The sequence below is a fragment of the Rhineura floridana genome, chromosome 19 (genome assembly GCF_030035675.1).
Source record: "Rhineura floridana isolate rRhiFlo1 chromosome 19, rRhiFlo1.hap2, whole genome shotgun sequence".
Taxonomy (NCBI): Eukaryota; Metazoa; Chordata; class Lepidosauria; order Squamata; family Rhineuridae; genus Rhineura; species Rhineura floridana.
In genome coordinates, this window is record NC_084498.1 from 3,533,160 (window position 1) to 3,560,273 (window position 27,114).

Genomic DNA, 27,114 nt, shown 5'->3' on the forward strand with positions numbered 1-27,114 from the left:
AGGTAAAAAGGAAGGGCAAGCTACAAAGATCTCATGGACTGCTAGAAAATAAGGCAGAAGGAGGAACAGTGCACTAAAGCGGGAGGGGAAAACTGCAGCCCTGTAGGACCCCAGGGATTCCTGTTGCCTGGTGTCCACACAATTCACTTATCAATCACAGCTCTGTCTTAACTCATTGGCTAAAAACACTGACATATGGGAACAGTCAGACTGGCTCATTTCTCATAAATCACTTTGGAGGGTACCTACACATTTTGCTTCATAACTTTCTTTCTAGGTGGGCTAGAGACTACATTTTTTAAAAAAATGATGCCTGCAGGTGCCAGATTGGTGGCTGCCATCTTAGGAAATGAACTCTTAACTTCTTTACATTTAATTAATTCCACATCTGCCTTTCACAGCGTGGACCTACACACCTCAGGATGGAGATGTGTTTGTTTTGAACATTGGTAATCCAGTCAATATATGGCTTAATCCAGCCTTTCCCAACCTTTGGGTCCCCAGTAGCTGGACTACAGTTCCCATCATTCCTGACCATTGGCCATGCTGACTGGGGCTGATGGGAGTTGTAGTCCAGCAACATCTGGGGACCCAAAAATGGAGAAAGGCTGATTTAATCTGAAATTTATTGCAACAAAGCATATCATACACCAAAATGCTTGGGCTGATGAGCTCTGTCACATACAGAAAGTCTCCCACAATGCCCCTGCCCCCTGGAAAATCCCCTGTGCTCTCATTTATGGCGTCTTTCTGAGCTAGAGTGGCTTTGAAGGAGTGGCTGCTGCTCATGACCTGTATGTGAACTCCACTATCATCTTGTTCTGCACAGGCCTGGTGGACTTTTGTATTTTTGTTTCAGAGCACTGTTGACCAGAGGGAGAAAGAAATGTTGGTATACCCAGGAGGCAATGTCTCTTGGACTCTCTTCACATCTCCTAAAAACGCCTTGTCCTTTTCTAGCCTTGGAGATCACTTTCTTCCACATAGCCAATCATGATCCTGGACAAATTTTATATGTGAACCATTGAGGGATGCATAGAGGAGTGTTTCTGGAGATCCATGTTCCAGGGTTTGGGCACAGTCCTAGCCTGAGCCTACTTCATAAGCAGCAGAACATATTTCTGCAGTGGTATTTATTTATTTAGTTAAATTTATATCCTGCCCTTCCTCCAAAGGGGCAAATATACCAGTACTAAAACAATATAATTAAAACTTCTAAACAAAACAGTTTCAAACTTCTGAAAGTAATCACCTACTCTCAAACCTAATAATTTCAAGGTGGCCAGGGACACGTCTTTCAGCCATCAAATGCCTGCGTCAAACAGGAATGTTTAAAACTTTTCCCTAAAAGTTAATCATGAAGGAGACTGATGCACTTCACTAGGGAGAGCATTCCACAAGTGAGGAGCCACCACTGAGAAGACCATGTGTCACCGCCAACCAGGCTACCCCTGCCGGCAGTACTGCCAACAGGGCCTCCCCTGCTGATCGTAGGGCTCAAGATAGTTGATACTGGGGAAGCTGCTCTTTAGGTACTTGGATGCCAAGTCGCGCAGAACCTATGCTAGTAGTAACACTGTGACTTGAGCCTGGTATCTCCCTGGCAGCCAGTGCAGCTTTCTAAGGACTGGTGACACACGGTCCCATCAGGCTGCTCCACTTCTCAGTTTTAGAACTGTGGTTCTTAACCGTTTTCACTGCCAGCACCCATATTTCCAAAATATGCTCTCGCACCCCCTGAAAAAATACCGTTCATTTTTAATTTTAATTTAATTTAATTTTGTTTTAATGTGTGTTTTAACCTAACTTGGCTAAGATTAAATGATTTTTTAAAATCTCTTGAACAACGCCTTGTACCCCTAGAAAAAGCATCTCGCACCCCCGGGTGTGTGTGGACCCCAGGTTAAGAACCACTGGTCTAGAAGTTGCATTCCGCACTGAACTGTCTTCAAGGGCAGCCCTGCATAGAGCACGTTACAATTGTCCAGGTGGGAGCATGGACAACTGAGACCAGGCTATGCCGATCCAGGAACTGCCATAGCTGGTGAACCAGCCTAAGATAGATGTAAGCACTCCGAACCACAGAAACTGCTCGAGACTCCAGTGACAAGTTGGGATCGAGGCGTATTCCTAGACTAGGAACTTGTTCCTTCGGCGGAAGCGCAGCCCCTTGAAGAACAGCTCCTCAGTCTTATCAGGATTCACCCTCAGTTTATTGGCCCCCATCCAGCCCATCACTGCTTCCAGACACAGGCCCAATACCTTCACAGCCTCTCTTGATTGCAATGAAATAGAGAGACAGAGATGCGTGCCATCAGTGTACTGATGGCACCCTGCTCCAGATGCCCAGTGGCAATTCCCAACAGTTGCATATACATGTTGAATAGCATAGGAGACAGAATGGAACCTTGCAGGGCCCCACAGCTCAAAAGCCACAGGGCCAAGCAAGTCTCCTGGTACTTTCTGGTAATGACCCTGCAGGTATGAGTGGAACCACTGTAATGCAAGGCCTCCAGTTCCCACCCCCTCAGTCTCTCCAGCTTAGGACACCATGGTCAAGAGAGTCAAAAGCCGCTGAAAGGTCAAGGAGACCCAACAGAGTTGCACTCCCCCACCTCTGTCCCGATAAAGGTCATCAGTTAGGGCAACCAAGGCTGTTTGGTAGGTGTTTTGTGTTGTGTGTTGTTTAACAAAGTGGTGTGTTCAGTAAAAAAAAATTATTAGGATATTTGTTGATTCAAGAGAAAAATCTTCCTTTTCTTCAGAAGAGCAGGCCAGAGCCTTCAGACTGATTAGGTGCTGATGATGCTAAGCAAATACTGTGTGCCACAGTTCAAAGTTTAACTTAGCAGTATATCACTAAACTGGAAAAAGGAGGGAAAGGTGCCTCAAGGAATGGCTGCGGGGAAAGGCCGTGTCTCCGCAGCAGAGCATCTGCCTTGCATGCAGAAGGTCCCAGGTTCAATCCCCAGCGGCATCTCCAGGTACGGCTAGGAGGGAATCCTGTTTGACACCCTGGAGAGCTGCTGCCAGTCAGTGCGGATAGTACTAAGCTAGATGGACCATTGGTCTGACTCGGTGCAAGGCAGTTTCCTGTGTTCCCGCATTGCTGCAAATTGCGGTGTTAGGGTATTGTGTATTTAATTGTATTTTAGCTTCCAGCAGCCTGGAGAGCAAGCTTTCTAGAAATGAAATAAATAAGATAAATAATAACAGTACCCTCGCTGGATCACAAGAGTCTGTCTCTTTCCAATGTAAGATGCCCTTTTCTCTTTGCAGAAAAATATGGAAGAGCCCATTGCCCTCCATGAAATGGACACCAGCAATGGCGTGTTGCTGCCCTTTTATGACCCAGACACCAACATCATTTACTTATGTGGAAAGGTAGGTAATGTGCTGTGCTGATTAGAATTGTCTTATGGGGAAAGCAGCCCAGGTGTGGCGTTTAAATGCTGTCTGCAAAGGTTGCTGTGGCTGATACTCCCATCTCCTTGTTTGTTTATTTTTTATTTATTTATTATTTAATTTGTATCCCGCCCTTCCTCCCAGCAGGAGCCCAGGGCAGCAAACAAAGCGCTAAAAACACTTTAAAACATAATAAAAACAGATCTTAAAATACATTAAAACAAAACAGAGTTAAAAACATTTTTTAAAAAAAACTTTAAGAAAAGGTTAAAAACATTATAAACAAACATATTAGCAAGCAGTTCTAACACAGGCGCAGACTGGGATAGGTCTCAACCTAAAAGGCTTGTTGAAAGAGGAAAGTCTTCAAAAGGCGCTGAAAAGACAGCAGAGATGGCACCTGCCTAATATTCAAAGGGAGGGAATTCCACAGGGTCGGTGCCGCCACACTAAAGTTCTGTTTCCTATATTGTGCAGAACGAACCTGCTGATAAGATGATATCTGCAGGAGGCCCTCACCCAGGTGAATTATTTGTCCTGCCAGGGAGGGGGACAGAGAGAGAGAGAGAGAGAGAGAATGCAGAGCTTCACATCATAAGCTACACCTGATTAAATACAGAGGGAGAGAACAACAAATAAATCCATTTCTTTTTAACAGTTTTCAAACCTTTTGTTTGCCAAACACTCTAGGTGTTTGTAGGCGTTTAGATGCATATTCATTTAGTTCTTTACAAATATTTATACTTTGATCTTCAGTCCTGAAAGGACTCCCAGAGTGGTTAACAATTAAGTAACACAGACAGCAGTCGCCCCATTTAAAAGTGCAAAACAACAGAACATTATAGAATGTTGAAACGACTCAGAAACCCTGTCCTGGTAAGATAAATGAATATCAGTACATCTAAATAGCCTGAGCGTATAAAAAGGTCAGTCTGATACTGAAACAGCAACACCAGCTGAGCCTCTCTGGGGAGGAAATTCCAAAGATAAGGCCTCCTTGGTGGTGCCTCATCTTGAGTGACCTACCGTTTTAACTCAGATGGCAGTTGGAGAAGAAGGGCCTCTGAACACGCCATTGAGACCATTGTAACCAATAAACTAAAGCTGTTTGGCATAAAAATTAATACTCTGCTTAAATAGAGCTAATAAGAACATGGAAATGGACTGCCTTCAAGTCGATTCCGACTTATGGCTACGCTATGAATAGGGCTTTCATGGTAAGGGGTATTCAGAGGGGGTTTGCCATTGCCTCCCTCTGAGGCTAGTCCACCCCAGCTGGCCAGGGCCTGCTCAGCTTGCCACAGCTGCACAAGCCAGCCCCTTCCTTGTCCGCAACTGCCAGCTGGGGGGCAACTGGGCTCCTTGGGACTCTGCAGCTTGCCCACAGCTGCACAGGTGGCAGGGCACGTAAACCCTGAGCCACTCACTGTGGAGTGATCTTTAGCTGGCCTTTGATGCCCAGGAGACACAAGCGGGGATTTGAACTCACGGACTCTGGACTCCCAGCCAGGCTCTCCTCCCCACAACATAAAGAGAGCCTGGCTGCTGCTGGATCCCACCCAGCATCCTGTTTCCGCTGCTGGCCAACCAGAGGCCTATGGGAAGCCTGCAAGCGAGACATGAGCACGGAGATTTCTCTTCAAGCTGTTCCCCAGCAACCGGTGTTCAGAGGCATTACTGCCCCTGATTGTGGAGGGAGCATATAGACATTGGGACTAGTAGCCACTAAAAGGTTTTTAAGGTTGCCCTTTAAAGCACATTGACAAGAGAAAGACTTTAGCTACCTATGCTGCAAGAGAATATTTGAAGATGCAACCATTCCAAACTTAAGGGAATAGTTTAGCGACCAATTTAAGGCTAAATAGCTGCTGATTTCCCCACCCCACCCCAGTGACTCACCCAAGTCCTGCCCCCACAGTTGTCCACTTGCCGGGTGCCTAATCCCCCTATCCTTCCTGTTCCCTCACTGTACATGTGAATGGCAAATTCATGATGGCATCTAAGGCCCTCCTCCGGGTACCAACCCATCGAGAAGCCCGGAGAACAGTTACTCGATCTAGGGCCTTTTCTGTAGTGGCCCCCGAACTGTGGAACAGCCTCCCTGAAGAAGTACGCCTGGCGCCTACGCTTCTATCTTTTCGGCGCCAGGTTAAGACCTGGCTATGCTCCCAGGCATTTTAAGCATTTATGTTATAATTTAAATTTTTTCTTTTTTATTTTTTTCTTTTGTTGCTGCTTGTGTTTATTGTTTGTTGTCTGATTTTATTGTTGATATTTTGTATTTTAACCTTTTTGTACACCGCCCAGAGAGCCACTCGCTATGGGCGGTCTATAAATGAAACAAATAAATAAATAAATGAGTGCCGGACACTTAGTAATGTAAACTGAGCACCACAGCAGCATGATGCATAGATTTCCAAGATACTGACCTTTGCCAACCCCACACGTTACTCCACAGCCTCCTGATAGAGGCCTGCATCGGCACACACACCAAAAAATATTCGAAATTGTAGCTTAACGTGAAGCCTATTAAATAGCAGATAAGAGAGTGTGTACCATGCGCTTCCTTTCTTTGACTTTATTTTGCTGTCCCCTTCATGGACTTAATGAAGTAGTGTCTGATTTGTGATCCTTGTCTTTGCTGGATTCTTTCCTTTTTTTAAAAAAACACAGCGACACTTTTTTTTTTAATGGGTGGAAACAAATCAAAGGTGAAAATCTCATACCAGATAGGCAGAATGAGCAAGCAAAATCGAGGGTAGAAAAAGACTTCCTGTTCTGTTGGTTCCATTGTGTCTTCACCTGTCTTCTCCAAAAAGGGGGGCACAGACAGACAATTTGCAACCTCGCAAGGAGATGCAGCTGATCCTTAGCTGTTATCCCTTATCTGCTTCCTGGGATTAGAAGTCAGGAAGAGGGGGTGTTGTAGATCAGGACCCCTGGGTGATGCTGTCTAGCTCCCTTATCTTCAAAGACTTCAAAGGAGGAGATCTCGGCAGGGGCGGGATATGACTATTTGCTTTCCCCTCTCCTTGTTGATGGTTAAACTCCATAAAAAAGGAAGGATGGTTTTTCAAGTTAGTTCCCCTTTTCCCATCTACTTTGACTCGCTGAAGTGGGACAGAGAAGCCTTTTGGGAACCAGGCAACTCTGCAGTAAGTATAGACTCTTAGCTTAGATTTACTTTTGTTGTGTTCCTTTGTCTGTATTGAACCTCTCCCCTTTGTTATGCCAATGTACCTCCTGAGGGTGATTAGCTTCAAGGAAACAAACACTACTCTCTTTTGTAAATACCAACTTATTTACTTTTAAATAAACTATCTTTTTATAAGTGGTGTGTATTGGCTTGGAACTAAACATTCTAAATCTAGTCCTTGATTGCTGAACGCTACTGATTACCTTTATCAATGAGGGTTAATCCCGTCAGTATTCACAAAGGCCTCTGAGATCCCTTCACTCAGAGAAAGGAATCAGAAGGAAGAAGGGTGGTGGCAGTACTACTAATTGATACTGTTCTCGGAAGCAAAGAACCCTCCTTGGGGTGCTGAGGGCAAGAGACCTGGGGGTGCTGGATTCTTTCCTTTTTTAAAAAAAACAACAGCCACACTTTTTTTAAAATGGGTAGAAACAAATCAAAGGTGAAAATCTCATACCAGATAGGCAGAATGAGCAAGCAAAATTGAGGGTAGAAGACATTTCCTGTTCTGCCGGTTCCATTGTGTCTCCACCTCTCTTCTCCAAAAAGGGGCCCCCAGATGGTAGTCAAACCCCACCCCTTTTTACTGTAAAACCAGGCAGGATCAGCTCAAGTGCATTTTTTAAAAATCCAGCTTCAAAGAGATTTCGCAGCTGATTGGCAGATCGACCCGTTGCCCCTCCAGGTGTGGCCAATGGAAATGGCTTTGCTGTAGGCAACTAGTGTGCTCACAGCCTGAGCTGGAGTTCCTGTTTGTGGACAGTGATGTGCTTCTGTGCAGCTCCTTTTTGTTTTTCTGCAGCTGGCACAGGGGAAGTCTCTCATAGTTCTTGTGCTATGCTTGAGGCGGCTTCCCTTCAGTGTTCCAGCGCTGAGTGGCATAAATCCTTTGCTGGAAGTATGCCAGGGCTTTAGTAGCCTGGGCCAGCCATGTGTTTTGGACGACTAATGTTTTGAACTTCAGGCTGCCCTAAAGAAATGATGACATTGCCCAGGGATTCCTAATGGTTTTCCAGCTCTGTTTCAGTCTACGACTTGGGCGTTTTAAAAAGCCACGGTGTCACTGTTAAGATTCACACGTTGTTTGAGAAAACAGAAATTTGTCTGACAGTGAATTTCTTTCTTTTCTTTGGGACTGGTGCTGGATTGCATCCTACGCGGCTTTGATTAGCCTTACAGAGCTCCACCCAAATAATCTGCCCAGGCTGCATTTGAGGTATCATGAATAAACAATGAGCCATTAGACTGATACATGGAGAACTTTGTCAGGGGAAATTAACTGTAAAACATGCTGTCACTTGTGGGGGCCATGTTTCTTGATTCTTCAGCCTTTTTTTATGTGACGATTCTGGACAGTTGAACTCTCTGTATGAAAAGAAATTGGCTGCTGTCCCCTTTAAAAACCATTTTGGGGCTTCGTGAAAGGGTCCAAGGACTGCAGCCAACTTGCAGACTGGAGGGGACAGAGTGAAGTTTTTCTCCTCTCCTAGTACTAGAACTCCATGCAGTGGATTCAGGGCAGGCAAAAGGAAGGGTTACTCCACAAAACATTATTAAAGTATGGAATTTGTTGCCAAAAGATACAGCGATGACCATTGGCTTAGACATCTTTCAGATGGGATTAGATACATTCAAGCCACAATACCTGTATAGAGGCTCTTTGTTTCAGAGGCATCTTGTCAAGGTGTACTGCAGAATCATAGAATAGTAGAGCTGGGAGGGGCCTATAAGGCCATATAGTTCACCCCCCTGCTCAATGCAGGAATCCAACTTAAAGCACCCCAAACGGGGCTGTCCAGCTGCCTCTTGAATGCCTACAGGGTTGGAGACCCCACCACCTCCCTAGGTCATTGGCTCCATCGTTGTACCGCTCTAACAGTTAGGAAGTTTTTCCTGATGTTCAGTCGAAACCTAGCTTCCTGTAACTTGAGCCCATTATTCCGTGTCCTGCACTCAACCGGCTGGTTGGGATCCTCAAAGGAGGAGGGTGATTGCCTTGCTGCCCTGTTTGTGGGCTTTCTGGAGTCCTCTGGTTGGCCACCGTAGGAAACAGGACAGTGGGCTGCATGGAGCCATGGCCTGGCCCAGCTGGCTGGTTCATGGTTGCATTGAATTAGCTTAATTTGCATTGGGGACTTCATGAATGTGTCGGAGGTGCCACACTGCTGGGGGTAGGCATGTTGTGCCAAGGGCATTGTACCTGTTCATCCAAACAGCCAGATGTAGAGTAATAGCTAGGGTGTTGGATTGGGACCTGGGAGACCAGGGTTCAAATCCCTCCTCAGCCATGAAGCTCACTGGGTGACCTTGGGCCCATCATTGTCTCAGCCTAACCTACCTCACAGGGTTGCTGTGAGGATAAAATTGGGAGGGGGAGAACTGTTTGTATGCTCCCTTGAGCTCCTTGGAGGAAAGGTGGGATATAAATGTTATAAATACGTTCTTGTTGCCCTGCACCTCCAGAAGGGTGTTCTGGATGTGGGAAACCTGTGCAATCACAAACCGGATGTCTGGCCTGCAGCCACGTTCTTCTTTAAATGTTTTTGCTCCCCTCCTTTCCTCCAGGGTGACAGCAGCATTCGCTATTTCGAGATCACAGATGAGTCGCCGTATGTGCACTACCTTAACACTTTCAGCAGCAAAGAACCGCAGAGAGGGATGGGCTTCATGCCGAAGAGGGGCTTGGACGTGAACAAGTGTGAGATAGCCAGGTAACAAGAGTCCGGAAACAGCCCACAGGGGCACGGGGGGCCCACTCCACAGGTGTAGAATCTCTAGCTTGGCGTCCTCGGGTTGTGGGTCCCATGCCTAGCTAGGCCAGGCCACTCCTCCCGTTTTGCGCTATATCATCTTATCTCACCTCCTGCTGAGCTGCTTCAGATGATAGCAGGGATGGAAGGTATTGAAAAGGAAACTGAGTGTCTGGAGATATGCTGGACACAAGGGTCACTTGTTTGCATCAGAAGAATCGCCTGTTTCAAGGGGGGGCGAGTGATAGGAAAACTATAAAGTGCCTGCCATGCAAACATGAACATAATCACCTTTAAGGTCAAGTTGTTGTTGTTGTTGTTGTTGTTGTTTGATTTATATCCTGCCCTTCCTCCCAGCAGGAGCCCAGGGTGGCAAACAAAAGCACTAAAAACACTTTAAAACATCAGAAAAACAGACTTTAAAACAAAGTAAAACAGAACATCTTCAAAAACGTTACTTAAAAGAAGTTATCAAAACATCTTCTAAGATTAAAAACATTTTTTTTAAAGTTTAAGAACTTACTAAAAAGCAATTCCAACACAGATGCAGACTGGGATAGGTCTCAACTTAAAAAGCTTGTTGAAAGAGGAAGGTCTTCAGTAGGTGCTGAAAAGATAACAGAGATGGCGCCTGGCTAATATTTAAGGGGAGGGAATTCCAAAGAGGAGGTGCCAGAACACTCAAGGTCCTCTTCCTATGTTAGGAAATTAGGCAGGCCAGTGTGGTCTTCCCCTTGTCTTAGCCCCACTGGCTAATACTGCCTCAGTCATTAACAAAATACTTTCATGCTGAGGTAATGAAATGAACGCTCTGGCCTCCATGTTATAACTTTGGGAGGAGAAATCTGCCCAGTTTCAGGATTCTCTTAATGCTGCCCTTTCCGTTTCAGCTCCTCTGTGTGCTCCTTGACAATAAATAGTGTTGAGGCCTACAGAGGAAAAACCTAGGACAAGCCTCAGCTTTGAGTTGAATTTAGATGGCTTTAGAAAGGGATTAGGAAAATTGGAAGAGACTACTAGTTGTGGTGACCGTATTGGGAGCGGTATCCTTCAGAATACCAGTTGCTGGGAATCACGCTGGGGAGAGTTGCAGTTGCGCTCAGGGCCTGCTTGCGTGCCTCCCACTGGGGCATCTCTCTGGTTGGCCACTGTGAGAACAGGATGCTGGACTACAGAGGCCTTTGATTTGATCCAGCAGCCAGGCTCTGGATCGCTACATAATCTTTACATGTGCTTGTTTTCTTTCGAAGATTCTTCAAACTTCATGAGCGAAAATGCGAGCCCATTATTATGACTGTCCCTCGGAAGGTGAGTGTCGGTGCTTTAGATACGGGAGCATCATGTGGGATTTTCCCTGCGCTGCACGATGATCAGTTTGGCTATTGTATCTTCCCCGCTCCCTCTGCAGTCTGACCTCTTCCAGGATGATCTGTATCCAGACACAGCTGGTCCCGAAGCCTCTCTGGAAGCTGAAGAATGGTTTGATGGGAAGAATGCTGACCCCATCCTGATCTCCTTGAAGCACGGATACATTCCGGGGAAGAACAGGGATCTCAAGGTGGTCAAGAAGAACATATTGGACAACAAGCCGGCAGCAAACAAGAAAGGTGATCTCATTAGCACCCCAAAGAAAGCAGCGGACACCTCAAACGCTGTGAGTATAAAACAACTGAGTAGCTTTCAGTGGCTGGAGTCTGAAATTGACTCATCCCCTCACTTGCATGGACTTACCAGAAATTTGGATGTACGGCCCCTTATACACAGAGCAGAATTGCTCCTCTAGACTAGCATGGCATGCCTTGCTGGTTTAGCCTCCCTATGTAATACATTTTTTACCTAAGTGTTCTTATATCATGATGGGCATTTAGTAGCAAAGGTGATCTTTGGGGCAAAACCTTGCCCCCTCCATGCATGGTGCACAACCATAGCTCAGTAGTTAGAGCGCATACTGTGCACAGGAAGATCCCAGGCTCATCCCCCAGCATCTCCATCTAAATGGATCAGATAGCAGAGGAGGGGAAGGATCTCTGCCCGACTGAGACCCTGGAGAGCCTTAGGCTAGGTGGAGAAATGGCCATAGACGGGACAAGCATAGAGACCCTTTTACTCTTGTGCTGGCTCCAGTCCGTCTCCATCTCTGTTTTCGGAAAGCAGGGAAAGACAGCGCTAGTCAAACTCGGTCCCTGTTTACTCTTAAAACCTGGTCGGATCAGCTTTAGTGCTTTTTTTTTTTAATTCAGCTTCAGGCAGATTTCTCAGCTGATTGGTAGATCAACTCGTTGCCCCTCCAGGTGTGGCCAATGGACGCGCCTCACTGCAGGTCAAGGCTGAGGCAGTGATTGGCCCAACACTTTGCTGTGGGCAGTCCTGAAAGTCCTGAAATCAGCAGTGCGGAAGGGAGATGTGTCCAGCCGAAGGCAGAGTCACTTCAGAACACAGGCAGAAAAAACATTCTTGCTGCTTTTGAAGAGACTAGTATGCCCACAGCCTAAGACAGCTTCCTCTGCTTCATGCAGAAACCTCAGCTCCATCTGGTGAGGCTAGGTCAGTGTTCTTACAACCCAGCCACCTTGTTATGTGAACAATTTAACTACCAGCTGAAACCAGACATGCGCCTAGTGGGGTGATGGTTAGGCACCTGCTGAAGACATTTTTGATTACGAAAGCTTCCCCTGAGCTGTAACCCAGTCATTTATGGAGTTACCAATTTTACAGCTGATGAAATTGTTCTGTTAGAGTTTGTATGAATGCTTTTAATGTTCTTAGAGTTGGGTTTGTGTTTTGTTCTGCTTTTATCTTGACACCACTTTGATGTTTTTATGCCATGAAGTGGTCGTAAATATGTAATAATAATGAAAATGATAATACTAACAGATGGCATGTGTTGGGTAGTGCTCCACACTTTTTTTTGGCTATTTGGGATTACTTCTTTCCATTATTATTCCAGTACTCATTGTTCTCTCTCTGTCTCTCTGCTCTAGCAAAATGAAGCCAAATTGGATGAAATTTTGAAAGAGCTCAAATCTCTAAAAGACACAATCACCCATCAAGATGAGCGCATTTCCAAGTTAGAACAGCAGATGGCGAAGATTGCAGTCTGAGAGCCGAGTGGGGTTGTGGAGGAAGGAAGGAAATGCGGAGAACTCCCTGTGAGGTGGCTACAGGGTGTGGAGAACTGGGGGAGGCACTGCCATTTGGGAGGATGTTCATATTTTCCAAAGCTGGCCTAATACGACCACCTTGAGCGCTTTGCCAGTCAGAACTTTTTCCTCCTCAATTCACAAGCGCCAGCAGAAGCTGGCAGCGATTTGAAGCCAAGCCTTTTTAGTGAGAGATCTTATTTCCTGATGTTCTTAGTGACTTGTGGCCATTTCAAAACTGCTGCTGTCACCACCTGTTTCCACTCATTGATCGTAAAGCTAATCATTCCACCTCTCCGGTGAGGAGCCAAGATATCTATCAAACCTCCTACGATTCGGGACCAAAATTTCCATTGTTTTTAAAAGTACATTTAAAAAAAAAACTTTAAAGTTGCCAAATCCAAAAGTCATGATTTTTTTTCCTTTTTACTATTTTGCAGTATTTTTTGCATTTTTAATCTAAAGGAACATTGCTGTGTGTGTACATTTGCCATTCAAAGAACAAAAAAGTCTTGTGCAAGCCTCTTAATCTTTGAACAATTGATGTGGTAGACCCATAGCCATGTCTGAAAGACCCAACCTTGAAAATAATGTCTGAACTCTATAAATGCACCCCGATCACCTCCTCTCTAGTTACTTAGAGTGGGGCAATCCACTCGTCTCCTCCCCCCACAATACCATCATAGGGATTGAATGCTTTTTCCAGGGCTGCGTATTGGAGTCTGTGTTGCCATTATTCAAGCATACGTTGTGCTTTTGATTTAATCTTAATGGTGTCAAAAGCTGGCATGTCTTGGTGATTGCTGATTTCTGGGTCCGTGCTGTCCTACAAGACATTTGTTCTATTTATCATCTGTATGTAAACTTTTACAAATGTGGGTTTGGAACATTAAGGAGCGGTGACCAGCCACTAGATTTTGCAAGCTGTTGAGTAGCTATCTGGGAATATTCCGTACACACACACCCCTACACCTACCTACCTTCCTTCCTTCCTCTGTCATCCTCTGTTTATAGTTTTCTTGGCTGTGTCTGTAGCAGAGCCCTGTGTTTCCTTGTCCCATCCACTTAGGATTTCTGAAACTGTTTTTTAAAAATTAACTCTCCTGTTGCTTGAGGAATTTCAGGTCAAATTTGATTGTCGAAGTAGCAGGACTTCCCCCTGATCTCGGTGGTGAAGGCAACAACTCCCGCCTAGAGGCAGGCAGGGAGGAGTCAGTCTGTGAGAAAGCTCAGTCCATGTCTGGGAGATTTGAGGAAGAAGTCCAGTTGGGGATCCTCTTGGCTCCCTGAATCACCTGACTCATCCCTGTTACCTTGGTCACTTACCCCTTCTCAGCCATCTTCACTAATAGTGTAGCAGCACACCAGAAATTAAGCCCAAAAGCTGCCGCAGCGAATAAGTGGCAAGAGGCATCCACTCTGCTCCCCCATCTTACCATCAGCTGCAGTCAAGTTCCATCTCTACTAAACAAAACCCTTAATGTTTCTTCAGGCCTGCAAGAGCGGCAGGTTTGCCCCTTGCCCCTCAAAGAAGTTCCTTTCCTTAGCAGGTAACTAGCCCCTGGCTTCATCATCCCTTTTCACGCAACCAGGTGATAACGAGTGTCTGTGTTATAGAAGAGGGTTTTCAGATCAAATCAGTTCCCTGGCTATTTTCTGCTATGGAAACCCAAAATGGGTCTGTCTGGCATGCACAGATGCGGGCTTTTTTGTTCTTTCCTGCCCCCTCCCCCGCATTACAGTATTCTCAAATGCCCAGAGAACCTGAGGCTGTTTTATGCTAGACATGCATGATCAAATGCCCCAGGCAAAGCTGGATGCTCTTGCCAAACACATCCAAAGACAGTCTGCCTCCATGGCTGATTATCTTGATGCTTTGTAATGTCTGAAGCACACCACTTGAAGAGGGGAGGCTGTGCAGGGAGATCCCCAACAATTGTACTGGATCTGGTTTGACTGTCCCCACGCCCCGCCCCACCCTGTGTCTTCAGAGTGTTGCAGGTGTGTTGAAATCACCTGGCAGCTTGAACAACCCTGTGTCTTGAAGGACAGTGGAGCAGCTGATCATCTGGGCAGTCTTTGTTTTAAGAGCTTTGAATGCTACATCCATTTCTTTCTTGATACAAAACATACACCCCACTCTCTCTGCCAACCCAGGAGACTCTCTAAAGAATCTACTTTTCAGCGTGGTGACCTTGCAGAGCGTCATCTGGCATAAAAATGTCTTGCAGTCTTTTCCTTCAGTAGTGTAGCTAGAATTTCTAAGGTGGTCAAATTTTTTTTAATTGCATGTTCAAAACTCTTAATCAGAATTAAGTGCTCTGGGGAGGATATTACATGCCTGCGTGGGGAATTATACTGAGGGGACAGATAAGTTGCTTTTTGCTGATGGGACAATGTATGTGCACCATTTAATAGGATCAAACAGTCCTATAAAGCAGTAATGTTCATAAGCTGTGTATGAAAGACAATTCTGGTCAATAATGTTTTGGTGGGAGCCCATAAGTTGAGCCAGTTCTGAGGTAAGTGGGTGTTTGGTGTGTGTTGCGCTCGGTGGCTAATGAGGGGGTGCCAATTTTCAGAAGGCATAAGGGAGCTCACTGCCCCAAGAGTTACTATCTTGTCAGTCTGTACATGTTGCCTCAGTGTTATGTTCTGGGGAGCATTTTGTTTTCAATCCACTTGGCGTAGAGAAGAGGAGAGAGATATTTTTCTTTTCTTTCCAAATGCCAGATCCAGTAACCTTCCAGTTTCCTTTTCTGCCACAACAGTACTGATGTTCCTTAATGTGATTTTTCCTTTTTCTCTTTTGAAGGGAAGGAGTGTGGAAAAGGCCCTCCTTGGGTGGTTAGTTTGTAGCTTGTGTTTTATTTAAAAGAATTGGTGATGCCTAACCAGGCTCAAAAGGAGTCAGTGCCTGCAGCTTCTTATGAGCTGAGACACACACCCCCGAGACCCAGCAAAGGTACTCAAGAGATGTGCTCTTATAGAGCACCCAAAGTGTTCTGTCCAAATAGTTGCTTCCAATTTCAGATATTAAAAAAAAATCATTGATGACAAAAACCCAAACCCGGCTGCATTTTGTGGTTGTCTTTTATTTTCCTCTGAAAATACACACATATTTGGACACGGCCCATGGGGAAGTCTTCCTGCGCATGCTGCTTGGAGATGAGTGGGAGTGGTGCAAGACCACAGGTGTGTCCTGCATCCCTACAGGCGCTGCTGAATGAGACATCCTGGAGCATGCATGGCTAAGAACACAGAACATCAGAAGACTAAAGGCCAGCGTCCTGTCTCCCAGAAGCCTGTGGGAAACTCGCGGCAGGACATGAGGGCAACAGCCCTCTCCCACTCGTGATTCCCAGCAGCTGGGATGCAAGGATAGACTGCCTCTGAACGTGTCTAGCCCATGTCTGCACTGCCTTTTCCCAGCAACATTGGGTGAAACGTGGTATGGGAAGTCTTCACATTCCCTGGCCCCACACGTGGCAATCTTAACTTTGCAGGGGCGTGTAGAAACTTGGAAATACAAAGTGTGATGTGACATTTTGTAATTGGAAGCTACCAGAGGAAGAGAGGCTGTTGCTTTCAGCGGGTAGCCATGCATGCTCCGTAACCTTTTAATTCCAAATGTACACAAGCTGTGTCACTGGGTGCTGGGGAAAGCGGTGGTTGGTTTAAAGCGGGAGTGTGGAGCCTGTGCCCATTCAGATATTGTTAGGCTGCAGTTCCCCTCATCTCTGCCCATTGCCTGTGCTGACTGGGGCTGATGGAAATTGGAGTCTGGAGGGCCATAGGTTGCAAACCCCACCCCCACCCACAGGTTTAAAGGTGCATAAATCAGGCAGTCAGAATCTATTTCTTCCTTGTTTCACAGACACAGCACTTTCGCTTTTGGGAAGTGGGGGGAAAGGCATGGATCCAAGGGTGAGCTTTCCAGGTCTGGGGGAATTAGGGAGCGAGTCATGGGCTTTCCTGCTGTGGAGAAAATCTGCTGTGTGTTGCCGTCTATGGGAGATGTTCCCAGCCTTTAAAAAATAAAAATATTGAAGTCATGGAATGTGGAACTGGCTGAACTTGCTTGAGGGGAGAGACGCTGATCCTAAGCCTCAACAGGCTTGCTGGGACACTGACACGGAGCCCACTGGTGTAGGATCATGGCCTACCCAGCATTTAAAAAAGAGAGATCCTCCATGGAAAGAATAGTGCCAAATATCAGCTGTTAAACTGCTTGACATCCACTGATGCTTGGTCTCCCCCCCTTATTTTGGTTCATGTGGCAAAAGGTAATAAACTGACATTCACATACCATTCATAAGCTCTGACAGCATTTCTACTCTGCCTTCATTTGTATTATTATTAAATGGAATGTACATTGCCCATGTCAGGGGTTGCCAGTCTTTTTGAGCCTGTGGGCACACTTGCAAACTGGAGGAACTGTCAGCACTGCACACAGGCCCCAGCCTGTTCTATTGGCTACAGCAGAACGTGGCTTTTAAGCCTGATTTCAAGGGGGGAGGGGTCCATGCAGGTGCCATGTGGTGATCTCTGACCCAGAAGTAGGAATGGGATAGAAATTCGATTGTTTGCATATAAACCCAGATCGACCAAACTCACACATTCTGAAACTAGAAGTGAAACACAGCCTTCAAAATTTGCACTTCTCTGAATTTTGCCATGCAGATCTCCCAGTGTTTACAAAAAGGCATATATAAAGGGAAAGGGTGCATAAAAATATATTAGTAAAAATAACATACTAAAAATGCTATATTGGGAGAAATTGCTGCAAAAATGCATTTATTAGGAGAAATGAGCGCACTAAAACTAAAGCATTTCCATCAGCAAATTGCTGTAGAAATTTAAGACTGGAAAAATGAGAAACAGCTGAAGTTGAGAGATCCTTCCATCCCTGCCCAGAGGATACGTAAATTTTCAGTATTGTTTGCTTACATAGTGCAGTACTATTATTGGTCAGGGCTTATGGCCCATAGACCAGCAGATGAGTCCCATATGGTTTTGGGCAAATGAAGAGAGGGTTCAGTCTGTGCCTGACCCCCATGAGCACTTTGAAGGGTGGAGCTCTGCCCAGCAAACCCCAGCTTTATCACAATCCCAGTGGCCTCGGTATCTCTTCATCTTATCTCCTCCAGCCCTCGTGTTGCAAAGCAGCTGACATCATGCTAGCCCATCCTCTGCTTCCACAGGAGCACAAGGACCCAGAGCCTCAGCGAGCATCTCCAGTTTGCATCATCCAGTATCTTCTAGGTCTTGCTTGGTGGTCCAGATTCTTATAGTTCCTGGGTAAAATTAAATGGGAGAGTTGGCTACTTACCAAACCCTTGAATTACAGGCACAGCAAAGCAGTTTAAGGCTTGACTTGAAGTTATCTTTGTGAAAAACCAGTTCCTCAGTCAGATCCTTTGCACTTTTTTTAAACAGTTTCTTATAGTAAGACAATTTCTTGGGACTGAAACTAAGTATTCATTATTCATCTGTTATTCCCAAGGGTTCCCTACATATTTGTTAAAGAGCTGTATGTGCTCTAGAGCAAATGCTTCATTTACTCAAGCAAAGGCAAGACACATTAATGGGCATCATTCCAAATCCTCTGTCTGGGTTTTCTCTTAATTGGCTGTAAAAGGTTGCTTCCAGAGTGGCAGCTTTCAGTGCTACCCAGTCATTGTTGTCCACTGTAAGGGACATGTGGAACTGTCCTAGTGTTTCTCAAAAAGTCTGATATTATGAGCTCTTGGGCAGAGTTATGTAAAGGATTTTCATCCCGCTCTTGAGCCAGAAAAATAAAAAGGCTCCCACAACAGCTTACAAATTGCACAAAAAATGAGAGTTCCTACCCTCTAGGCTTACAATCTAAAAAAGACACTACACAAAAGAAAACCTGGATTGGGAGGAATGAGGAAATATGCAAGCTCAAGTTGATTATGATGTGATGAGTGGCAATCCCAGTGTAAAGGCCTCCAGGATGGAAGTATACTGGGAGTGAGAGACTAGGATGTAGACCAAGGAAGAGTAACACACACACACACACACACCCTGCGTGCTTGTGTCCCATCATCACCCACTTGCAAAAGCAAGCAAGCAAGACAGGAAGTGGCATCAAGGTTTGTGAAATACATTCCTGTAAGTCCCACAGTACAGAAGTGTCTCTGAAAAACAGTGGCTGTAAAGATGAGGAACAGAGCGGGGTGGAGACCAATGTTGTTGCAATTGGGATTTATTTGTCAACCAGCTTGTTGTATGTTCAAAGCAAAGGACTTGTTAAAGGAAACTGTAGTATACACCTAAAACAATTCTAGCAAGAGTTAAATGTCTAGTATTGAATAACAATGGGCTATAGCCCACTGAGTAATACCCTGAGTAGATTCAGTGGAGTCAATGAAGCCCGTTTAGTCATGTCTATTCATTTTAGTGGGTCGACAGGAATAGGAACTAATGTTGGAGACAGCCCGATGTGTTAAGAATTTAGCTACTGCTAGAGTGCTCTTAATGTTATTCCCCATTGAGAGCAAAAGCAAGCAGCCGTCTGTCTCTCTGCTGAGAAGTGCCTTTGTTAAGGGAAATAGTGAGGGTCCCCCTGCATAGTAAGATCTGTGGATGTGCATTTAAGCAAACATTGAGTGAGTTTGTCATAGTACCATCCTGCATCTTGACTGGAGGAACTCCTGGCTCAGAACTCTGACCCCCACCCCATGAAACCCACTTTGGAGGGCTCTCTCTTTTCTCAAACAGAAGTACCTTCTAGCCCAACCTATGCCAATCTGGTGCCTCTCAGATGTTGTTGGATTACAACTTCCATCTGGCTGGGGGTCTGAAGGGAGATCAATTGATCGATCTAATCTATCTAATCTCACTTCCACCCTACCTTTCCTATTCTCCCCTCCCTATTTTATCCTCACACCCTGTGAGGTAGGTGAGGCTGAGGGCTCAAAGTCACCCAGTAAGCTTCATGGCTGAGCAGGGATTTGAATCTGGGTCTCTTCCCCAGGCCTAGCCCAACACTCAACTGCTGCACCTCCCTGGCAAAGTTATTTACGATATGAACATAAATTAGTCGGGGCAACATAGGAAGCTTAAGCCTAGAATATATCCAGTCTACCTGAAAGACAGAATTAGCATGCAACTTTACAACAGCATTTCATGAAATGCCTCATAATCCCTCTATGGGCCGTATGGAACAGCCATTGTACTTGAAGCCCAAAGATTTTAAAGAGTCCCCATTAACTAGATACACACAGCCATCATAGCCTATGGGTCTTGGACCAATATCACCCACCAGAGTTTTCAACTCTTCCTGGTTTCTTATTCTGTATCCCAGAAGACAAACCCTTAGTTTTGGAATAGGCATACTGTTTGGATCAATTTAATTGGGCTTTGCATGGCACCAACCCTTACTCGGAGACCTTCCTTTATTTATTTATTTAATTTAATTTATATACCGCCCTAAGCCCGAAGGCTCTCTGGGCGGTGTACATAAAAGATAAAACAAGCACAGTGTATAAGTACAATAAATACAATAAATCAAGAACCAAAAACAAACAAACAATAAAAGAACCATACAACGTCCAAAATACAAGATAATAGTGAAATACTGTTAAAATACACTTTAAAATGCCTGGGAGTATAAAAAGGTTTTCACCTGGCGCTGAAAAGATAGCGTCGGCGCCAGGCGCACCTCATCAGGGAAACTGTTCCACAGTTCGGGGGCCACCACTGAAAAGGCCCTAGTTCTAGTCACCACCCTCCGAGCTTCTCGATGGGATGGCACTCGGAGGAGGGCCTTAGATGTTGAGCGCAGTTTACTGGTAGGTTCATATTGGGAGAGGCGTTCCACCAGGTATTGCGGTCCCATGCCGTAAATAAATAAGATGAAGAGATACCGAGGCCAACCCATGAAGTTAGGTCTCATTGTGGGCTGAACATATTTTTCTCCTCTTTGCCCCCGCCCCACTAAATTTCCTTTAGAAGTTTAATGTCCATAGCAATCAAGGGCCAATTTTAAAATTTGCAAAGGGATCAATGTAAACATTCCAGTTTGTTGCAGAACACTGTCCTGAGGCATGGTTTTCTTAAGGATTCCCATGTAGAGCATACTTAGGGCCCCATAGCCACACCTCCTGTCATTCACATGCACTCTTCCTCCCCCCCCCCACAAGAGGAAGCTGCATCATGTGCGTTCTCCAAAACCACTACAACTCTTCTGATTTCGCGTCGCCTTCTCATTTTGCCTGGCTGTAGGTTTCCTGTTTTGTCCTATTGCAGGTAAGACAAATGGGTGTGTGTGTGTGTGTTTGTGTTCATGTGCACCTCTATTCTCTTTTTTGGAGCATGAAGCCACAATCCAAGTGGCATTTGCCAAGTTCAGCATCTTTCCCACCGGGTGTGTGCCCTGTGTGATGGCCTCCACGTGCTTGTGACCAAAGGTACCTGCGTTCTTATTTGGCTCTTCTGCAAACTGAGTATCTTTTAGGATGGGTGAGGAAGTTGCATTTTGGATTATTTTTTTAAAAAGTGGTTTGCCAAAAGCACAGCTGCCAAACAACTCATCTTGAGGAAACTTTCAAAATCAACAGGTAGACACGCAGGAAGAAGGTGTTTTACTAATAGATTTAGCTGCTGAGCAGAGGTTGACTCCTCTTGCCAACTTTTTAGCTTTCCCCTTGACAATGTTTTTTTTTTTTAAATGTGCATTTAAACAGTAGACTGACAGGCGGAGACCCTACAGAGGCAGTTCTTCTTGGCACAGAGGTGAAGTGAGTGCAAGGGCCTACCCTGTGGAATTTTTGCCTGCCATGCAGCCGTTACTGGCACAGGAGCTCTGAAAGAAAACAAAATAGACACTCCATGTTCAGAAAAGATCTCTCTGAGGGCCAAAGGCTGGGGTGGGAGTTGTTCTTAGGCAGCGTGTGTTGGTTTTCCAGAGGCTTGTGGCTCTGGCTGGCTATTAAATGGAATGCTGTACTGGATGGAACTTTTGATGTCAGTTCCAGCCCAGGCACATTTGGGTCCCAGCACCACTTCAGTTCCAGAAATGATTTCATTCTTCTTGACCTTGGGGAACTGACACATTAAAAGAATGCATGAAGTGGCTAGCAAAATTGGACCAAAAAGTCTATCTGGTCCAGCATTCTGCTTCCCAACAGTGGCCAGTCAGAGGCCTCTGGGATGCCCACAGGTAGGGCACAAAGACAATAGTGCCCCCCCCAGCCATTTTTCCTTGGCAGTCTGAGCAACCCTCTTGCGAATTCTTTGAAAAAGCGGTGTTTGGATTTTCAAAGGGTGGCACAACTGGCACAGGCTGCATTTTCAGTCTGAGTGTATCAAGGTGCGTTCACCTCCCTGCCTTGCTTTCCTCCACCTCTGTCCCCCTCAGGTGCCCATATAGCTCTTTCTCTTTAAAATGGTGCCACCAAATTCCTTGCTGCCCTGTGGGCCAGGAACTTGCTCCCTGAGCATGTACCTCTTCCCATCTCTGTCTTTCCTTTCCGCACCATCTTCCAAGTGCACTTTGCTTGCTTTGTTTTGCAAATCATTGGGTTTTAGCTCCTAAACTTACTATCCCACCTGTTGCAAAACTGTCTCTTTTGGCCATTTCATTGGGGGGTCAAAGTGAAAGATTTGGTGGGGTGGAGGTTGGAGAAATTCCTCCAGAATTGTTGGGAAGAGGTTTTTTCACTTAGCTTACTTAACCTTACAAGGTGGCCAAGCGCTTTGCCATTTCCCCCCTTGATTTTGAAACCTTTTTTTTTTTAAACTCCACATTCCGCCAGACTATCTTCACAGCTTTCCACGAGCCACCCACATGAATTGGGAACCACATCCCATGGCTCTCTGGGTGGCTGTACAACTCCCTCCCCAAGATTTTGGAGAAATGTCTCCCTCTTCAAGAAAACAGCAGAAAACTAGCCCTTGTTTTTTATAGGGAGTGAATGTTTTCAGGAAATGGGGGTTGGGGATGTGCACCCAGATTTCCCTTCTCCAGCCAGATTTAATCACACAAAGCAGAACTGGTTCATATTAATCTGTGTCTGTCTCCTCTCGCCCTCTGTCATCATTGCCAATTTAAGATTGTAGGCTCCTTGCGGACAGGGAGGGAGGGGCTGCATGATTTCCTTTTGCTCACCCTGCCACCTTTCTGCTTTGGGGCTGGGCTCAACGGCATGAGAAAGATAAGCATTTGTGGTTTACTTCCTGCCCATCCTGCCAGCACAGGTTTGTGCATTGATCTGCAGAGGAAAAGGGGTGCCAGTGTTCTAACAGGTGAGATTCTTTGCCACTTTTTAGGCATGCATGCGCTTTTATTCATTCTTTGGAAATCCAAGCTGTTTTAGACAGCCCAAACCCTTGTGTAAAGCCTAAGAGATTTGTAGTCCCAGCAACTCATGGCGATAAGACTTCTTTTTCTGCAGCAGACAGGCACATCAACTCCTTTGGAAAATAATGTATGGTTGCGTTGCAGAGGGGAGTCGGCACGCTGGAAGGTGCCTTGCTGGTCCATCCTTTTGCAGTATTGTCTAAAAGGATTAACTGTGGACAGCTCTGCAGGTTTTGAGACAGGAGACTTTTCTAGCATCACACCAACTACCTGGAGATGCTGGGGACTGAATTTGGGATTTTCGGCATGCAAAGCTGGTGCTCTCCTGTAGAGCATTTGACAGGCCAGTGTGGCGCAGTGGTGTCAGATTAGGCCCAGGTTCAAAGCCCTACTTAGTAATGAAGCTCACTGGCAATCTTGAACCAGTTGCTCACTTTCTCTCAGCCTCACTAATCTCACAGAGTTGCTGTGAGGATGAAATGGAGACGGATCACTCGTGTACGCCACCTGCATTCAGCAGGGGATTGGACTCGATGGCCTTGTAGGCCCCTTCCAACTCTACTATTCTATGATTCTATGACCTTGAGCTCCTTGGAGGACAGGTGGGATATAAAAGTTATAGAGGAGGAGGAGGCCTGTTTAACTGTTTGCATCAAAACTGCCCAATGCATAGAACCAGTAAGTTATTGGCTGTCTGTCTGTTTCCCATCAGCGCCCAAAGTGCTGGATTTAACCTCTAAATGGGCCTCGAATAAGTCTTCCCCTCCTGCGTGAACTGCCTGAGTACTGGAAACATCTTCCCTGGGTGCCCTCCTTGCATCCTCTGAAGTGAGGGGAGAATTGAGAAAACGCCTTTTCAGTTGTGGCACCCCATTTGTGCCGTTCTCCCCAAAGAGACTTGCCTGGCACCGAATCTACTGTTTGCTGGTGCCAGGTACCAGAGACCATTTCATTTTCTCCATTTTAATCCCTTCAATCCTTTCATGATTTTTGGGTTGTTGCTCAATCTTCCCCCTCTTTCTCTTTTTAATTTGCTGCTTTCAGGGGCGTGGCACAGTATTGATATTCGACTGATTTCTCTTTTTTTGCACTATTTGTTAGTCTAAGACTCTGAGCTGCCCTAGTGAGTTCTAGGTGGGGCTGAAGGATGGGATATTACATTCTGAAATTAAATGGAAAAAGTGGATAAGAGAAAAATCAACTCATTTGAAATGTAGTGTTGGAGAAGAGCTTTGCGCATACCATGGACCGCAAAAAAGTCAAATAATTGGGTGTTAGATCAAACTAAACCAGAACTGTCATTAGAAGCTAAAATGATGAAATGGAGGCTGTCATACTTTGGACACATCATGAGAAGACATGATTCACTAGAAAAGACAATAATGCTGGGAAAAACAGAAGGGAGTAGAGAAAGAGGAAGACCAAACAAGATATGGGTTGATTCCATAAAGGAAGCCACAGACCTGAACTTGTTGTTGGAGGTTGCTGATTCATAGGGTCGCCATAAGTTGTAATCGACCTGAAGGCACATAACACGCACACAAATAAATGAAAAAATAGTCCAGGAAAGACACAGCTGCTCGGGAATGATGTACATTGGGAAATACTGGGAGGGTGGCAATGGCCCCTCAATATCTGCCTCAAGTGGCACCCCCGTTTCCCTGAACCAGGGTGTCTCATGGCAGCCATTTTGAGATGTAAGTTGGAGACTTGTGGATTTAATGTGTGTATTAACTTGGCCACCTTTTTAGTGGCAAATTCAGAAGTGCAGGGCCACTAATTTATATTAATATGTGCATTTATTTGGCTACCTTTTTAGGTCACTTCAGGCACAATGGCTCCACTCTGGCTCTCCCTGTTGATGGTTCTCTGGAGTCTCCTCATCACAGTTGGCAGTTATAAGCTCCCAACCTTAAGACTCCCTCTCCAAGATGGCCCTGGTGGAGAGGATGTGGAGTCATACAGCGTTCTTGCCAATCCAGGTGCTCTGTCAGCTGCTCCAGGACAGTGGGAGTGGAAAGCAGAAGATGTTGGCCAGGAATCCCCTCAGTTACCCCGCCGAAAGAGGGAGGATGGGATGGTGTCTAAGCTCTCTCCTGTGGCTGCTGCAGCACAATCCAAGAAAGATGCCTCAGTTATGGAGACCACAGCCGTTGGAACAATTTACAGTGGTGCCATCACTGAAATATCTACCAATGCCACAGCAACTTTAGACAAATTTGGGAAGATCTCCACAGAAGGTGATGCCACCACCAAAGTGAGCACAATGGTATCCCAAGACTCCTCTGAAACTACGCTTGCTGGAACAGAAAGGGTCACTACTGCCCTCAGAGAAACAGCAAATGTTTCAGGGGTCAGCGAGGTCCGGTGGCCGTGGCTGGATGACATTTCAACCCACCAGTCGTCGGTGGCCAGTTCAGAAGTTCCCACAGGGACTCTGAGGCAACGCTTTGACACGACTGGCCCTGACTTCAAAGCCAAGGGAAGGGCAAAATTTCCTCCCACAGCAGCCAAGTCTAGTCCCACCACAGGGTGGCTGTGGCTGGATGATGTGTCAACCCACCAGTCATTAGTGGCCAGTTCAGAAGTTCCCACAGCGACTCTGAGGCAAAGCTTTGACACGACTGGGCCCAATATCATACAAAAGGACAAGTCTGGTTTCCCAACCGCAGTCACCACCACCCAGGGGAAACTCCCCTCAGCGAAATCTCCCAGTGGCACTGCCACCTTGATTGGGAAATGTTTGCTGGGCATCTTCCTCTTGGCTCTTGTGGCTGGCATCTTCATTGTGATCGCCGCTGTGCTTGCCACCATGCTGTGGCGCCAAAAACGGGCCTACAAAATGAGCCAGCGCAACCAGACGGAAATGGTGTGCATCTCATCCCTGCTGGCTGCCGAAGAGGCAGAGGAGGCCAGGGGGAAGCACCCCAGGGTGAAGAGGGTGAAGATGCTGGGGGAGAACGGGTCAGAGATGGACATGGACAACTTGACTCTGAACAGCTTCCTACCGGAGCATTAACATGCTCTGCTGCAGCACTTCGGGGTTCTCTCAGACCGTCTCTTTCTCGAACCCCCTCATGTTCTCCAGAGATGTGTTTTCTAATCCAAAGCACCTTTGTGCCAGGTTTGCTCAATCCAGAATGATGATTAAAAGATTAAAGAGTGTTACACTTCTCAGAGCGGGAAGCAGGAAGCATCTGATTTGGGCAGGCTAATCCTTATATACCCAAGCCAGGCATTGTTGCACATGAGCACAATGGGATGTTTGTCACCCTGGAGATGGCTACTCCTTGATGTGACTCATCCACCACAGGCTGAAATGTTGGCTATATATTCCCTTTGACTATAAACCACGAGAGAGGCTCTCCTGCTATGGGCACAGAAAAAAAAAACAGGAACAGTCACGGCATAGCAATGGGGTGCACAGTGCCTCTTCAGATAAATAGCACCGTGCCAAAGGACTGAACTGGGAAGCAATGCTTTGCAGAGAGAAGTGCAAGCAGTGAAAATTTGCTAGACTAGACGCAGACTATGGATTTGGCTGCTGCTCTTACTGGTGAGAAGGAGCCAGGGACCCTGGCTCTCACAAGTTTACTGCTTTGTCCTTGGGAAATGTCACTTGTCAGTCTGAGTTAAACATACAGGAGGGCAAAGTTGTTGGCTCCTACATTTTTCAAAGCGTCAATGGAATCTATAGAAAGCTGAGCCAGTTTGACTTCTCTCTTGTCTTTTGGGGAGTGTTTACAACCTGGTATTTCTTTGGACTGCTTGAATGTATTTGGGGGTGGGTGGGTCTGAATTTGGGGCACTCCCAAAAGTAATGTGCTTTTCAAAAGATTAAATATGTGGAAATATGAAAGTGGCTGTGCATTCATTCATAAGACATCTCTAGGCTGACCTTGGTTTTTTGGCATTCTCGATATTACGGTTCCCAGGTTCACAGTTCCTTACACATGTTTTAGAAATATCTGCAGATGAGAGATCAGAAAATGGTAAAAATGCATCCTTTAATTAAATGCAATCAACATGCAAATGCCCATCTTGTGAAAAAACTCTCTGGACCCTTTTCTGGAGTTTATGGGTGCCAAAGGGCACAATAAGGGCACAGTGTGCTAGGAGTTAAAACTCCTGTAAAAAATACAGAGCTCAGGAGCTAAATCCTAGGGGTGATAAGTCTATAGAAACTGAGTTTTTAGCTCTACCATACTAGGGAGTCTAGCTCTACCTTAGCAGGAAATTTTTTAGGGGCCACAGTAACCCGAAACCTTGAATAAATCCCAATTTTGGGGGGGA

General features: G+C 45.8%; 2 protein-coding genes across 3 annotated transcripts in view; both read left to right on the forward strand.

Annotated features, from left to right (window-relative positions):
* CORO1C (coronin 1C) overlaps positions 1–15,560 on the forward strand; it is an 83,701-nt gene extending 68,141 nt beyond the window's left edge. For both annotated transcript variants that reach the window (XM_061602396.1, XM_061602398.1), the window contains exons 7-11: positions 3,280–3,384; positions 9,167–9,312; positions 10,602–10,659; positions 10,760–11,005; positions 12,333–15,560. In XM_061602396.1, the coding sequence (XP_061458380.1) occupies positions 3,280–3,384; positions 9,167–9,312; positions 10,602–10,659; positions 10,760–11,005; positions 12,333–12,452 (675 nt within the window). In that variant the 3' untranslated portion in view covers positions 12,453–15,560. The remainder of the gene's footprint in view (positions 1–3,279; positions 3,385–9,166; positions 9,313–10,601; positions 10,660–10,759; positions 11,006–12,332) is intronic.
* A 5,137-nt stretch (positions 15,561–20,697) lies between these two features.
* On the forward strand, positions 20,698–26,663 carry SELPLG (selectin P ligand). Its single transcript, XM_061602770.1, has 2 exons — positions 20,698–20,768; positions 24,641–26,663. Exon 2 carries the CDS (start codon positions 24,656–24,658, stop codon positions 25,838–25,840), a length of 1,185 nt encoding a protein of 394 aa, XP_061458754.1. The 5' UTR covers positions 20,698–20,768; positions 24,641–24,655; the 3' UTR covers positions 25,841–26,663.
* The last annotated feature ends 451 nt before the right edge of the window (positions 26,664–27,114 follow it).